Below are 13,863 nucleotides of genomic sequence, written 5' to 3' on the forward strand. Positions count from 1 at the left end.
CCCCACCAGCCCCTGGGCTAGCCTTTGGGGTGCCCATCCACCCCTCAGGGGACGGTGCCGCCCAGCAGGGAGGAGCAGCCTCTGCTACCTCCCTCGGTGTTTCCCGGAAGGAGCCCAAGCCCCACGCTGGGGACGGGCCGCTTCTGCCCAGTCCCTCCCTCCTCCACGCCTGACACCTGTGGGGCCGGATCAGGAGCCCCACCTGTGTCTACACCGCCCTCCCCTCCTGGATTCACTGTCACTCAGGCTGCAGGAACAGTTGTTCTGAGCACTTGTTATGTTCGAGGCAAATACTCCTCCCTTCTATGAAGCAGTGTGGGCTGGGGGTCCTCCTTCTATCCAAAGCTGAGGGCCCTTCTAGTGCCCCTCAGGGAGGGGATGGCGGGGTAGGCAGCTAGGAGGGACTGGGCCCCGCTGAGGGGGCTTCCAGTCACCCCTCATTTAGACTGGGTGGAGACCAGCTGCGGCCTTCCTGGGGAGAGGGCACCCCCAGCCCTGCCAGTGAGCCTTCACCGGGCCTGCAGGCCTGGGGCAGGGGGAGCCAGTGGGCAGGGGGAGCCACTGAAAGTCCGGGGGGTGGGCACCGCTTTTTAGGCAGCAGCAGGTCAAAGTCAGGAAGGTGAGGGTGGCCAGGACTCTGAGGGCAATGAGGGTCCCCGGGAAATGCGAAGCCCCCCACCTGCCATGGTGCTGGGGGAGGAGCCCGTGGAGGAAGGAGTGGGCGGGGTGGGGTCAGGTGGCTCACCTCTTTGATCCCCCTTCCAGGAACCAGGTCATGGTCATCCTCGCTTGTTGGGAAGGGCTGAACTGGCTCTGCTCACCCCCACACCAGCCCCTAGACCAGCTAAGGCTCTTGGTCTCCCACCTTCCAGGGGTCCCGTGCCCCCACACCCCACTCAGGCCGTGCACCACTGACCAGGCCTGGCCTACCTGTGGACAGCCTCCCTCCCCAGGGTGCAGGAAGGGGCCTCTCTCGATGGAAAGTGAAGCCTCAACGTGAGCGGGAAAGAACAGGAAGAAAGGGCTTGGCTCACCCGCCCCCAGCCCCTGGAGCTGCCCGTGTGGACCCCTCCCTGCCCCTGCACAAGAACACAGTGACGTATTCGGACAGATAGAGAGACAGACAGACTCCTGCGTTCAGACAGGGCCCCAGCCCAGGCAGGGCAGGGCAGCTTCCAGCAACTCATGCAGACTTTTTGGAGGCTGAGGCCACGAGCTCCCCAGAAGCCATTCTGAGCTGGCTGGCCTGGGGCCCAAATGAAGTCAGCCAGCCCTGGGCACTCCCAGACCCTGCCAGCCTTGGGGTCCTTATCTGAGAAGGGCGGGTCCTGCAGACCAACCCACTGGGGTGAGAGCCAGTCATCCAGCATCCCCATGGGAAAACCCCTCCAAATCCACCCAGGAGTTCAAGGGCTGAGTTGAGCTCTGAGTTTCCAAATCAGGGCCCCTTCCTGGCTCTGCCCATGCTGGTGACCAGAGCATCTAGAACAAGCCGGCAGCAGGTGACCCCATCCCACCAAAATAAGCCTGACTTTGGGCATCTCGCCCCCTGCTGTGTCCCACCCTCACCTGCTCCCCAGGTGGTAGGAGAGGCACAGAGGAACCAGGCAGCTCAGGAGGCAATGGCGGGTGGGGCAGACAGCAGGCTGGAGGTGGAGGGGTGGAGATCAAGGAAGGCTTATCAGAGGAGGCAGCTCTGAGCTCCGAGGCACGAATTTACCAAGTGAAGATGCAGGCGAGAAGCACATCAGGCCGAGGGAACCGCAGTACAGCAGCCCAGAAGGCAGAAAGGACGGGACCTGGGGAACCAGGAGGAGACCATGCTGGGGTGTGGGGGATGCAGTGGGGGTGAGGTCAGGGAGGGAGGCATGAGCCAGTCCAGGCAGCGCCTTGAAGTGTTCTGAGAGCTTCCAGATCGTTCTTTTTTTTTTTTTTTTTCTTCCCTGCTCCCTCACCCAGGCTAGAGTGCAGTGGCGCGATCTCGGCTCACTGCAACCTCCGCCTCCCAGGGTCAAGCGATTCTTCTGCTTCAGCTTCCCAAGTTGATGGGATTGCAGGCGCATGTCACTACGTCCAGCTAATTTTCGTATTTTTAGTAGAGATAGGTTTCTCCATGTTGTTCAGGCTGGTCTCAAACTCCTGAACTCAAGTGATCCACCCACCTCGGCCTCCCAAAGTGCTGGAGTTACAGGCGTGAGCCACTGAGCCTGGTCAGTTTCCAGAGGATTCTTATCAGACCAGCGACACAATCTGATTTAAAGTTTAATGACTCTCTAATCACTTATCTGATAGTTCAGTGTTTAATTACTTGAGAAAACACTGGTTGCCGGTGAGGATGACAGAGGGTGCGAGTGAGGAGTTAGACATCAATAGGGTGTTCAAGGGTGTCCCAGCACTTTGGGAGGCCAAGGCAGGTGGATGACCTGAGGTCAGGAGTTTGAGACCAGCCTGGACAACATGGCAAAACCCCGACTCTACTAAAAATACAAAAACTAGCCAGATGTGTTGGCAGGTGCCTGTGATTCCAGGTACTTGGGAGGCTGAGGCAGGAGACTCACTTGAACCCGGGAGGCGGAGGTTGCAGTGAGCCGAGATGGCACCATTGCACTTCAGGCCGTGTGGCAGAGTGCAAAAATATGTAAGTAAATAAATAAATAAAATTTACATGTTGAGGCCGGGTGTGGTGGCTCACGCCTGTAATCCCAGCACTTTGGGAAGCTGAGGTGGGCGGATTACTTGAGCCCAGGAGTTCAAGATTAGCCTGGGCAACATAGCGAAACCCCATTTAAAATTTAAAAAATAGGGGCCAGGTGCAGTGGCTCAAGCCTGTAATCCCAGCACTTTGGGAGGACAAGGTGGGTAGATCACAAGATCAGGAGTTTGAGACCAACCTGCCCAACATAGTGAAACCCTATCTCTACTAAAACTACAAAAAATTAGCTGGGTGTGGTGGTGGACGCCTGTAATCCCAACTACTTTGGAGGCTGAGGCAGAAGAATCGCTTGAACCCAAGAGGTAGAGGTTGCAGTGAGCCCAGATGACACCACTACACTCCAGCCGGGGCCATAGTGCAAGACTCCATCTCAAAAATACGTAAATAAATACAATAAAATAAAATAAAAAAATAAGGCCGGGTGCGGTGGCTCACACCTGTAATCCCGGCACTCTGGGAGGCTGAGGTGGGTGGATAAACTGAGGTCAGGAATTCGAGACCAGCCTGGCCAATATGGTGAAACTAAAAATACAAAACAGTAGCTGGGTGTGGTGGTAGACGCCTGTAATTCCATCTACTTGGGAGGCTGAGGCAGGAGAATCTCTTGAACCCAAGAGGTAGAGGTTGCAGTGAGCAGAGATCGTGCCATTGCACTCCAGACTGTCCAACAAGAGTGAAACTCCATCTCAAAAATAAATAAATAAATAAATAAATAAATAAGTAAATAAGCTGGCCAGGTGCGGTGGCTCACACCTGTAATCCCAGCACTTTGGAAGGCCAAGGCAGGTGGATCACGAGGTCGGGAGTTCAAGACCAGCCTGGTCAAGATGGTGAAACCCTGTCTCTACTAAAAATACAAAAATTAGCTGGGTGTGGTGGCACATGCCTGTAATCCCAGCCAGTCGGGAGTCTGAGGCAGAGAAGTGTTTGAACCTGGGAGGCGGAGGTTGCAAGGTTGCAGTGAGCCAAGATCATGCCACTGCATTCCAGCCTGGGCGATAGAGCGATTCTACATCTCAAAAAAAAAAAAAAACAACAACACACACACACACACACACAAAACACAAAAAAAAAACAGCTAAATGTGGCAGCACACCCCTGTGGTCCTGGCTACTTGGGAGGCTGAGGTGGAAGAATCGCTCGAGGCCAGGGGACTGAGGCTGCAGTGAGCCATGATCGCACCACTGCATTCCAGCCTGGGCGACAGAGCAAGACCCCATCTCAATACAATAATAATAATAATAAAAGAAAGAAAAGGTGGCGGGGGCAGGGGTGGAATTTGGACACAGCTGCACACAGGAAGAACACCATGTGAAGATGAAGGCAGTTAGAGCGAGGCTTCCACAACCAAGGAAGGCAGCACAGAAGAAAAGAGTGGGATGGGCAAGGGAGGAGGGGCGGGGCCAGGTGCCGTACACAGCAAGCTCCCAGTCTTGGTAGCTTAACCCACAGATGTTTGTTTGTCAGTCATTCAGAGATTTGTGCCAAGACTTCTGTTTGGCAGGCACCTTCCACCAGGTCACTCAGGGATCCAGCTCCTTCCATCCTCCCCTATGTATCCCCTCCGCTCAGTTGGTGAATGGTGAAGAGAGAAGCTGAGGCTGTGGCAGGCCAGACCTTGCAGGGACTTTCCAGGGATCTTGTAAATGTTCTAGCTGGGTGTGGTGGCTCACACCTGTCATCCTAGCACTTTGGGAGGCCAAGGTGGTAGATCACTTGAGCTCAGGAGTTCCAGACCATCCTGGGTAACATAGGTAGAGTATGACTCTATTTATTGATTTGTTTGTTTATTTTTATTTTTATTTTTTCGAGATGGAGTTTCACTCTCGTCACCCAGGTTGGAATGCAGTGGCGCCATTTCGGCTCACTGCAACCTCTGCCTGCTGAGTTCAAAATATTCTCCTGCCTCAGCCTCCCGAGTAGCTGGGATTACAGGTGCCCACCACCATATACAGCTGTTTGTATTTTTAGTAGACACCGGATTTCACCATGTTGGCCAGGCTGGTCTCAAACTCCTGACCTCATGATCTGCCCACCTCGGCCTCCCAAAGTGCTGGGATTACAGGCATAAGCCACTGCACCTGGCCAAGAACCTTCCTGCCTCCCTCCCTCCCTTCCTTCTTTCTTTCCTTCCTTTCATCTTTGAGACAGAGTTGCCCAGGCTGGAGTGCAATGGCATGATCTTGGCTTACCACAACCTCTGCCTCCTGGGTTCAAGCAATTCTCATGCCTCAGCCTCTTGAGTAGCTGGGATTACAGGTGCGCGCCACCAGGCCCGGCTAATTTTGTATTTTTAGTAGAGATGGGGTTTCTCCACGTTGGTCAGGCTGGTCTCGAACTCCCGACCTTAGGTGATCTGCCTGCCTCAGCCTCCCAAAGTGCTGGGATTACAAGCGTGAGCCACTGTGCCTGGCCCAAGAACCACATTTCTAACAAGCTTCCCAGTAATAATGGCGCTGGTCCAGGGACCGAACTTTGAGTACCGAGAGGTGTCACTCCTGCTGTTGCCCTTCTAGCCACACCTCATGTAGGGGAAGTGGGGAAATGAGTCCAGTGTTTGTGCAGGAGCTGGAGGAACCGGGATCAGTAAACAAAGGTAGGGGGTGCGGCTAGGAAGCAGGCAGGAGGAACACAGCTGTCCCAGGAAGGGGGACAGGGCAAAGTATCATTGCTGCTGAGGATGGGTGAGGTGACAACTAGGACTTGCAGCCCCTCAGCAGGGGCCTCTTTCTGAACTCCTGGGAAGGCCCCGAAAGATCCCCCAGGGCTGCTTTCAGGGGCTCAGAGGGGCCCATGAACCCCTACACCACCCATTCCACATCCAGCTGTCACCTTGGAGAGGTGCCCCACTGACCCACTGCCCTCCTGAAGACAGAGTGTGGAGGTGAGGCCCAGTCAGGTTCATCTCTCCCAGGGCCTTCCCAGCCTCCAGGGTGACCCCCTGCCCACAGATTTCTGGGGCCTCCTTTTGCCTTGGTGACCCTGATGTGCCTCTGCCATGAGGAGTGGGCCCCAGATGGAACACTGTCCTCAGCAGAGAGGTGAGAAAAAGGAAGGAAGGGCCAGGCATGGTGGCTCACGCCTGTAATCCCAGCACTATGGGAGTCTGAAGGGGGCAGATCACCTGAGGTCAGGAGTTCCAGACCAACCTGGCCAACAGGGCAAAACCCCGTCTTGAGATTGCAATGAGCCAAGATGGCGCCATTGCACTCCAGCCTGGGCAACAAGCAAGAGACTCTGTCTAAAAAAAAAACACCACAAAACAAAAAAAAACCGTCTCTACTAAAAATACAAAAATTAGCCAGGCATAGTGGCGCCCACCTGTAATCCCAGCACTTTCGTAGGCCGAGGGGGGCAGATCACCTGAGGTCAGGAGTTCAAGACCAGCCTGGCCAACATGACAAAAGCCCGTCTCTACTAAAAATACCAAAATTAGTCAGGTGTGGTGGTGCCCGCCTGCAATCCCAGCTATTTGGGAGACTGACGCAGGAGAATCGCTTGAACCCAGGAAGCAGAGGTTGCAGTGAGCCAAGCTCGTGCCACTGCACTCCAGCCTGGGCAACAGAACAAGACTCCGTCTCAAAAAAAAGAAAAAAAAAAAAAGAAAAGAAAAAGAAAGAAAAAAAGCAAGACCAAGGGCAGCTGAGCAGCCCCAGGTGGAACCCAGGCATCCTGACTCCACTGGGTCTGGCCCAGACCCAGAGCTTCCGGCAGGAAAGGGCTGGGCTCAAACACCCCCAACCTGCATTGCCTTAAGAAGTACAGGGCTGGGCTGGGAGCGGTGGCTCACGCCTGTAATCCCAGCACTTTGGGAGGCCGAGGCGGGCGGATCACGACGTCAAGAGATCGAGACCATCCTGGCTAACACGGTGAAACCCCGTCTCTACTAAAAATACAAAAAACTAGCCGGGCGAGGTGGCGGGCGCCTGTAGTCCCAGCTAACTCGGGAGGCTGAGGCAGGAGAATAGCGTGTACCCGGGAGGCGGAGCTTGCATTGAGTCGAGATCGCGCCACTGCACTCCAGCCTTGGCGACAGAGCCAGACTCCATCTCAAAAAAAAAAAGGGCAAGGCTGAGCCTGCTTCTCCCCTTCCTGGGAGGCTGCTTACTGGGGCAAAGTGGCCTGGTCCCTCCTCTTGCCCAGGTCCCCCAACTTCTCAATTTCTCCCAACTTGGGCAGGGCAAAACCTGTGTTCCATGTTCCATAGGAGAGAAAGGCCAGGCTGGCCTCTGGGTTGCTTCTGCACCTACCTATTTGGCTCCTTTCTCTCTGCCGCCCCCATGTGGCCAATGTGCACCAGCGAACCTGCTTCCCTCAGAGATGACAAGCCAAGCCTGTCAGGCCCTAGGGACCCCAGGCTGACCCCTGCCCTGGTCTGGCCTCAGTCTCCCTGTCTGTGAAATAGTCTGCTGGAGATTCTGCTTCGAAGGTGTCAGCTGGCGGCAAGGATATTCGAGGGGTGAGGAGCCCCTCAGAGCAGGCATGAGAGTATCTCTGTGTACCCAGAGATCCCTGAAATAAATCAGAGACCCTGGAAGCCAGATGGAGGTGTCAGTCAGCGCCCACAACCTGCATCAGACTAAGCGGAGTTTGGAGCCCAGTTCCAATATTTAATAGCTGGTGACGCCCACGAGTCACCAGTTACCACCTCTGTGCCCCATCTGCAGAATGGGGAGATGAAGTTGTCCCCACTTGCAGGGTGTCAGGAGGGCAGACATGCTGCTGCTTGCAGAACCCTGAGTGCCAAATGCTTGGGAAGTGGTGGGGGGGGTGGGCTTCTTAGTTCTGGAAGTTTCCATGAGTGACCTGAGACTGGAGTTTGCCGCAGGGATCTCCACCCCACTCCATCTCAGTGTCCCAGCCTCAGCACTGAGCACCCACTTCCTCTCACCCACTGCCCCCTCTGGAGGAGACAGGCCTGGGCCAACTGAACCAGGTGTCACAGTGCCAGGGACAAAGGGACAGATTTTTTAGACCGCGCTCTCTCAAGGGAAGGGGCCGATTCCTCCACCAGCGTCCCAACCTGGCCCACTTTCCCCACATAGAGTCCTTAATTGTCCCTGTCCCCACCTTGCCCCATCATCAGAGGGTGAAGCTCCCCACGCACCACCATCGACCAGGCCTGCCCCTAGGACACCCTCTGTGGACTGGAGCCTGGGAGGACTTCACTCAGCCCCCTCCAAGAGAGACCAGGCAGACAGGTGGTCTCGGCTGCTCCCTCTTCAGAAAGCGCAGTTGGGTTCCAGGAAGTCAATGGGTGATGGAGGACCCCAGCTCAGGGCTGAGTGAGCCGGACCAGCCTGGCCGCTGAGAGAGCTCCCGGAGGAGGCGACCCGACCGGGACCCTGGCTTAGAGTCTCAGCAAGCCAAGCTCCTTCAAATGCCCCCACCTTGGCTCCACACCCCTCCTCCAGACCGCACTCGCGTGAGGCGCTAGCTGGAAGATCCCTGCGGGTGCCAGCACCGCAGTGGGTGCCCGGGCCTGGCAGAACCTCCCTGAATCCCATCTTGCTTCTCCATCGGCAGCGGGGCAGAGAGGGTGTGGGGGCTGCAGGGCGGGGACAGGTTGGCCTGGGCTCAACAGCTTAGCGAGGGCCTGGTGCGGGCTGGGTAGGCTGGACTGAGGGGCAAAGGGGTCTGGGCGGGGCGGGGCCGCTCTGGGCGCCCGGCCCCCACCAGTTCCTCCCCCGGCCCCCGCCTCTGCCCTCCCACGCACCTGCGCTGGCCTCCCCCCAAGCCCTGGGGGCAGCGGGCGGGTGGCGCTGGGAGATCAGAGGACTTAGAGGAGTCGGGCCCAGGGGGAGGGGGCGGGGAATTTCCCCCCACGCCTGCCTGGGCCTGCTCCCCTCCCCCTTCTCCGCCAGGTGGGGGGCGCCGCTGGGGGAATTCCACTGCAGTGCGAAGGCTCGAGAGAGTCTGGGCTGGGGGTCCCAGGGAAGGGCGCGGGGGGAGGAGGGGACAGATTGGGACCTGGGGCACAGCTGCCTTTCTCCCCAGACACCAGCTGCCCCTGCCTATCCCGGACTGAGCGTCCACGACTCCCGCCTGTCTCGTGGGCGCAGGGGCAGGGAGTGGCGCTTCCTCCTTCAGGCCAGCGGCATCTGGACCAGGGGCGGGAGGGGCGTGCGGATCCGAAGAAAGTGTGCGCGTGAGCACCTGGCAATGAATGGGTGAGAGTGCGAACGCGTGCGTGCACTGGAAGGAGGGCGCTTGTAACTCTGACATTCCGGGGTATCCTGGGGCGCCTGCGGCCACGGGAGGGGGTTCTGTATCTCCCATTTTAAGGGCCTTCCGTCCGCTTGCCCCACCTGTCCCCCTCCACACCCTCCCACTTGAACCGGCACCGACCTGAGGGAGAGGGGGCGGGGAGGCACGGGACGCCTGGAGTCTGGGGAGCGGGCGTGGGAGGCGTCTGGACCTGCTGCCTCCGCTCCAGTCCTGGGCGGGGCTTCCCGGCCTCCCACAGGGGGAGGGAGAGACCCAAGGGGAGGGACCCAAGGAGGGATGCGAGGGGGGCGAGAGTCAGCGTGTTGGAGACCTGGGCGAGGGAGACGCCGAGAGCGAGGCGCAGTGAGAGGGGGCGGGTGTAGAGGCCGAGGCACCGCCCAGAGCTCGCTGAGACAGAGACTGAGAACGCCCCCAGCCAGATCCCCCCCGGAGAGACCCGGGTAGAGACGGGGCAGAGAGACGCCTCCAGGGTCAGAGGCCCTGGGAGGCAAAGACCCCCAGGAGAGATTTACCCACCCCAGACGGAGAGCGCGGCTCAGAGTCGGACGAGGGCAGACTGTCAGAGGACAACGCCCCCCAGGTCTCCTGGGAGATCCCGGAGCGACCCCGGGGGCAGCCCGGGACGTGTCCGGGCGAGGGTGACCTATCCTTGGTTGGGGGCGATGGGGACACAGGACCTGCAGGGCTTCCTCTTTCTCCTCTTCCTCCCGCTGCTGCAGCCGCGTGGGGCCTCGGCTGGGAGCCTGCACAGTCCAGGTAAGTACGGGCACCGCTGACGGGCCGTGTTCACCACGCTCTCCTCGGCCTCCGCCCCCAGGGCCAGACCCCCAAGGCTGGGGAAGGGCACAGAGCAGGTGGCCAGAGCAGCTGAGCAGCCCGAGGGTTCCCGCAGGGGCTAGTGCTGGGACGCTGGCTGGGGACGCAGGCGGGAGGTGGCGTAGGGGCGCGAGGATGCCCGGCGTGGGTCCGGACCTCCCCAGGCCCCGCCTTTGCCGTGCAGGCCTGTCCGAGTGTTTCCAGGTGAATGGGGCTGACTACCGCGGCCACCAGAACCGCACTGGCCCGAGCGGGGCGGGCCGCCCGTGCCTCTTCTGGGACCAGACGCAGCAACACAGCTACAGCAGCGCCAGCGACCCCCAGGGCCGCTGGGGGCTGGGCGCGCACAACTTCTGCCGGTGAGGGGCGGGGCCTGCGCTGGGGGCGAGGCTGGGCTCGCCATTGCGGGGATGGACCGAGGCGGGGTCTCTGTGCGGGCGAGGTGGAGGTCTGCGGTGGACCGGCAACCCAGCTGCCCAAAGAACCTGGGGGCAGGGCCAGAACGAGGGGAGGGGCGGGGCGGGGCGCGGGGCGCGGAACCCTGGCGAAAAAGGAGTCCTCCTCAGGTGCACAATTTCTGCAGAGCCTCATTTCAGGGCCAGGAGAGAAGCGGACCGGGGCACTCAAAGGACCCGTATGGGCGGGACCTGGTCGGGGGGCGGTCCCTGGAGTGAGGGGACCGACTCTTGTCACACAACTTATTTTGGGGTTCAGAGCCACAGCTGCAGTCTGAGGCAGGATGGACCGAGCGGGAGGAGAGCCGCAAAGCTCTTCTGCTTTTAAGTGGGGTTGGTGGCCAAGCCTGTAATCTCAGCACTTTGGGAGGCCAAGGCAGGCGGATCATCTGAGGTCAGGAGTTCGAGACCTACCTGGCTACCATGGTGAAACCCCATTTCTACTAAAAATACAAACAATTAGCCGGGCACGGCGGGCGCCTGTAATCCCAGCTATTCAGGAGGCTGAGGCAGGAGAATCGCTTGAACCCGGGAGGTGGAGCTTGCAGTGAGCAGAGATCACGCCACTGGACTCCAGCCTGGGTGACAGAGCAAGACTTGGTCTCAAAAAAAAAAAAAAAAAAAAAAAAAAAAAAGGTGGGGTTTGAGGGATGGAAGTGGCTGAGGCCCATGCTGGGTGGGGGTGAAGACTACAGATGGCCTCAAAGTCCTCATATATGGAGTCAAGTCTAGCAACAGCTGAAGCCTAAAAACAGCTCTCAAGGCCCCTTTAATGACTTCCTGCTGTCCACTCGGAAGTCGACGGTCCAGTTCCTTCATCAGGCAGAGCTCTGCGTGGACAAAACTGGAATTTGTGGGTGGACAGCAGGGAGCACAGCCGCTTACAGGCACAGAGCCTTGAAGGCCACTTTGAGTATAGGCCACAGGGCCAGACCTGGGTTTGCTATTCTTGGGGTGGTGGGACCCCCACCACCTCCCTCCCACCCACAGTAACCCAGATGGTGATGTGCAGCCGTGGTGCTATGTGGCTGAGACAGAGGAGGGCATCTACTGGCGCTATTGCGACATCCCCACCTGTCACAGTGAGTGGTGCAGCTGGACAGAGGTGGGAAGGAGGGTTGTTTTTGGAGTCATGGTAGTCTGACTCTCCCCCCTCAGTGCCAGGCTACCTGGGATGCTTTGTGGACTCAGGGGCACCCCCAGCCCTCAGCGGCCCCAGTGGCACCTCCACGAAGCTCACGGTCCAGGTGTGCCTTCGCTTCTGCCGCATGAAGGGGTACCAGGTACTGCTCACGGGCCCAGACCAGTGACCCCGACCTGGACCTAAAGACCCCACTCAACTCCTATCACTCAGTTGCCAAACCCAGACACCGCTTTCTGAACCTCCAGCCCGATTCCCACCCCGACCCCAGGCCCCACCACTTCACCCCTACCCCAGCCCCTGCCCTGGGGTCACCCAGACTGTGCTCCCAGCTGGCGGGCGTGGAGGCCGGTTACGCCTGCTTCTGTGGCTCTGAAAGCGACCTGGCCCGGGGACGCCTGGCCCCTGCCACCGACTGTGATCAGATCTGTTTCGGCCACCCCGGACAGCTGTGTGGCGGAGATGGGCGGCTGGGCGTCTATGAAGGTGAGGAGTAGGCGGGGACTAGCGGGGCCTGGCAGGGCAGGGGAGCCGCCCTGTCTTGGACCTCAGGGTCCTGACTGCCGGCTCCGCCCTCAGTGTCCGTGGGCTCCTGCCAGGGGAACTGGACGGCGCCTCAGGGCGTCATCTACTCCCCGGACTTCCCGGATGAGTACGGGCCGGAACGGAACTGCAGCTGGGCCCTGGGCCCGCCGGGCGCCGCGCTGGAGCTCACCTTCCGCCTCTTCGAGCTGGCCGACCCCCGCGACCGGCTGGAGCTGCGCGACGCGGCTTCGGGCAGCCTGCTCCGCGCCTTCGATGGCGCCCGCCCACCGCCTCCCGGGCCGCTGCGCCTGGGCACTGCCGCGCTGCTCCTCACTTTCCGAAGCGACGCGCGGGGCCACGCGCAAGGCTTCGCGCTCACCTACCGCGGTGAGCCCCGGCCCGACGCGCCCTGCCCTCTGTTCCCACCCCGCTCTCCCCACCCCGACTCACGCCCCTCTCCGCAGGGCTGCAGGACGCCGCCGAGGACCCAGCGGCCCCCGAGGGCTCGACCCAGACCCCCGCGGCGCCCCTCGACGGGGCCAACGTGAGCTGCAGCCCCAGGCCTGGGGCTCCGCAGGCTGCGATGGGGGGTGAGGCGGGCGAGCGGGACGGGAGGGAGTCAGGGAGCCGCCCTCTCAAGCCCATCCTCACCGCAGCCGTGTGCCCGCAGCCCGGGTCTTCTCGACGGTGACGGCTGTCTCGGTGCTGCTGCTGCTGCTCCTGGGGCTGCTGCGTCCGCTGCGCCGACGGTGCGGGGCGCTGGGGCAGGGCCTGAGGGCGGACCTGTGGTGGGGAGCTGGGGCCCCAGAAGGGAACGGAGCTAGGAAGGAACTCCTGGGTTCTTAAGGGAGCGAGGCTTTGGGTCCACACACAGGATCGCGCGCGGGATCGCAGGTAAAGCAGGACGCTGCAGCGGGATTGGTCGGGCTCCGCTGATGTCTGCTCCCTCTCTAGGAGCTGTCTGCTGGCTCCGGGAAAAGGGTCCCCGGCGCTGGGGCCTTCCAGGGGCCCCAGGAGAAGCTGGGCTGTGTGGTACCGACAGCCACGAGGGGTGCCCCTGCCCTGCTCCCCCGGGGACCCCCAGGTTGAGGGTTCTGCTGCGGGCTACCGGCCTCTGAGTGCCTCCAGCCAGAGCTCCCTGCGCTCGCTCATCTCCGCTCTCTGACTCTGGACCCCCAGGGTCCGCTGGACTCGCCACCAGCGAGATACTGAGATGCTGTGCTGCGCCGCGCCCTACCTCGGCCTTGCGCCTGTTTAGGGGCAGCTCGGCCTCTGGTCATCTTGGGGAGACCAGAAGTCGGACAGGAAACATCTGGTGCTATTATCTGGGACTTACCCTTACCGTGGGGGTCCAGATGGTCCAGACCAAAGGGCAAGAGAAATCCAATCCCCTCTCCATGGACCTTTATGTGGGGGTGGTCTCTGGTTTTAGAGGTCTTTGAGGTGATCTTAGACTGCTGTCCTCAGTGAGAGGTCACAGGTCAATAAAAACGGTCAAAAAGACACCCACAGACTTTGAATAAAGGATCTACTTTGGTCCGGGCCTCGAAAGTTCTTCCGCGGTGGGAGGAGCATGTTAATGACCATATAGGCGCCGAGGGTTGCATGTGTCCATGCAAATGAAGGGCGTTGCACGCAGACTTTGGTGGAGCTGCCTAGAATGCAGAGAAGGACCCGGAACGCAGACAGATGGGTGGGTGGGTGGAGTCCTGTAGAAGGCGGGGGCTCAAGGGGAGGAGGATCGTGGGCAGCGTTATGCTGAAGAAGGGGTGCCTTCCTGGTCCCTGCTCAGGGTGGACAGGGCGGAGGCCAACTTTGCTCCCTTGGCCTCCAACCTTATATCTTTTCTGTTTCCTGTCTGTCCTGGGCAGGGCCCCGCAAGGATGCGCCTTGTGGGCGATAACTGGGAGCAAGCTGGGCTGAGCCCACGCTCCGAGAAGCCTGGCGCGAAGGGCAGGGCCTCTCCGGACAGCTGCGGGCGCGTG

At 60.0% G+C, this 13,863-nt stretch overlaps 1 protein-coding gene across 2 annotated transcripts; it reads left to right on the forward strand.

The window, feature by feature from the left end:
- The first annotated feature begins 8,375 nt into the window (after positions 1–8,375).
- KREMEN2 (kringle containing transmembrane protein 2) lies at positions 8,376–13,288 on the forward strand. Of its 2 annotated transcripts, XM_007983210.3 has the most exons (9): positions 8,376–9,697; positions 9,942–10,116; positions 11,203–11,294; positions 11,371–11,495; positions 11,686–11,839; positions 11,933–12,265; positions 12,343–12,468; positions 12,549–12,627; positions 12,833–13,288. In XM_007983210.3, the coding sequence occupies exons 1-9, from the start codon at positions 9,604–9,606 to the stop codon at positions 13,041–13,043; spliced, it is 1,389 nt and encodes a 462-aa protein (XP_007981401.3). In that variant the 5' UTR covers positions 8,376–9,603; the 3' UTR covers positions 13,044–13,288. The 2 variants fall into 2 exon arrangements, with proteins under 2 accessions (XP_007981401.3, XP_007981414.3); XM_007983223.3 differs by lacking the exon at positions 12,549–12,627.
- Positions 13,289–13,863: the final 575 nt, after the last annotated feature.

This window comes from Chlorocebus sabaeus, chromosome 5 (genome assembly GCF_047675955.1).
Source record: "Chlorocebus sabaeus isolate Y175 chromosome 5, mChlSab1.0.hap1, whole genome shotgun sequence".
Lineage (NCBI taxonomy): Eukaryota > Metazoa > Chordata > Mammalia > Primates > Cercopithecidae > Chlorocebus > Chlorocebus sabaeus.

What these genes read in the sequence shown, in the direction of transcription:
- KREMEN2 (XM_007983210.3), top strand. Translation starts at nt 9,604, where the DNA reads ATGGGGACACAGGACCTGCAGGGCTTCCTCTTTCTCCTCTTCCTCCCG. An exon ending in GCCGCATGAAGGGGTACCAG is followed by an intron (nt 11,496 to 11,685) that starts GTACTGCTCACG and finishes CTGTGCTCCCAG; the next exon opens with CTGGCGGGCGTGGAGGCCGG. An exon ending in GCGGCTGGGCGTCTATGAAG is followed by an intron (nt 11,840 to 11,932) that starts GTGAGGAGTAGG and finishes CTCCGCCCTCAG; the next exon opens with TGTCCGTGGGCTCCTGCCAG.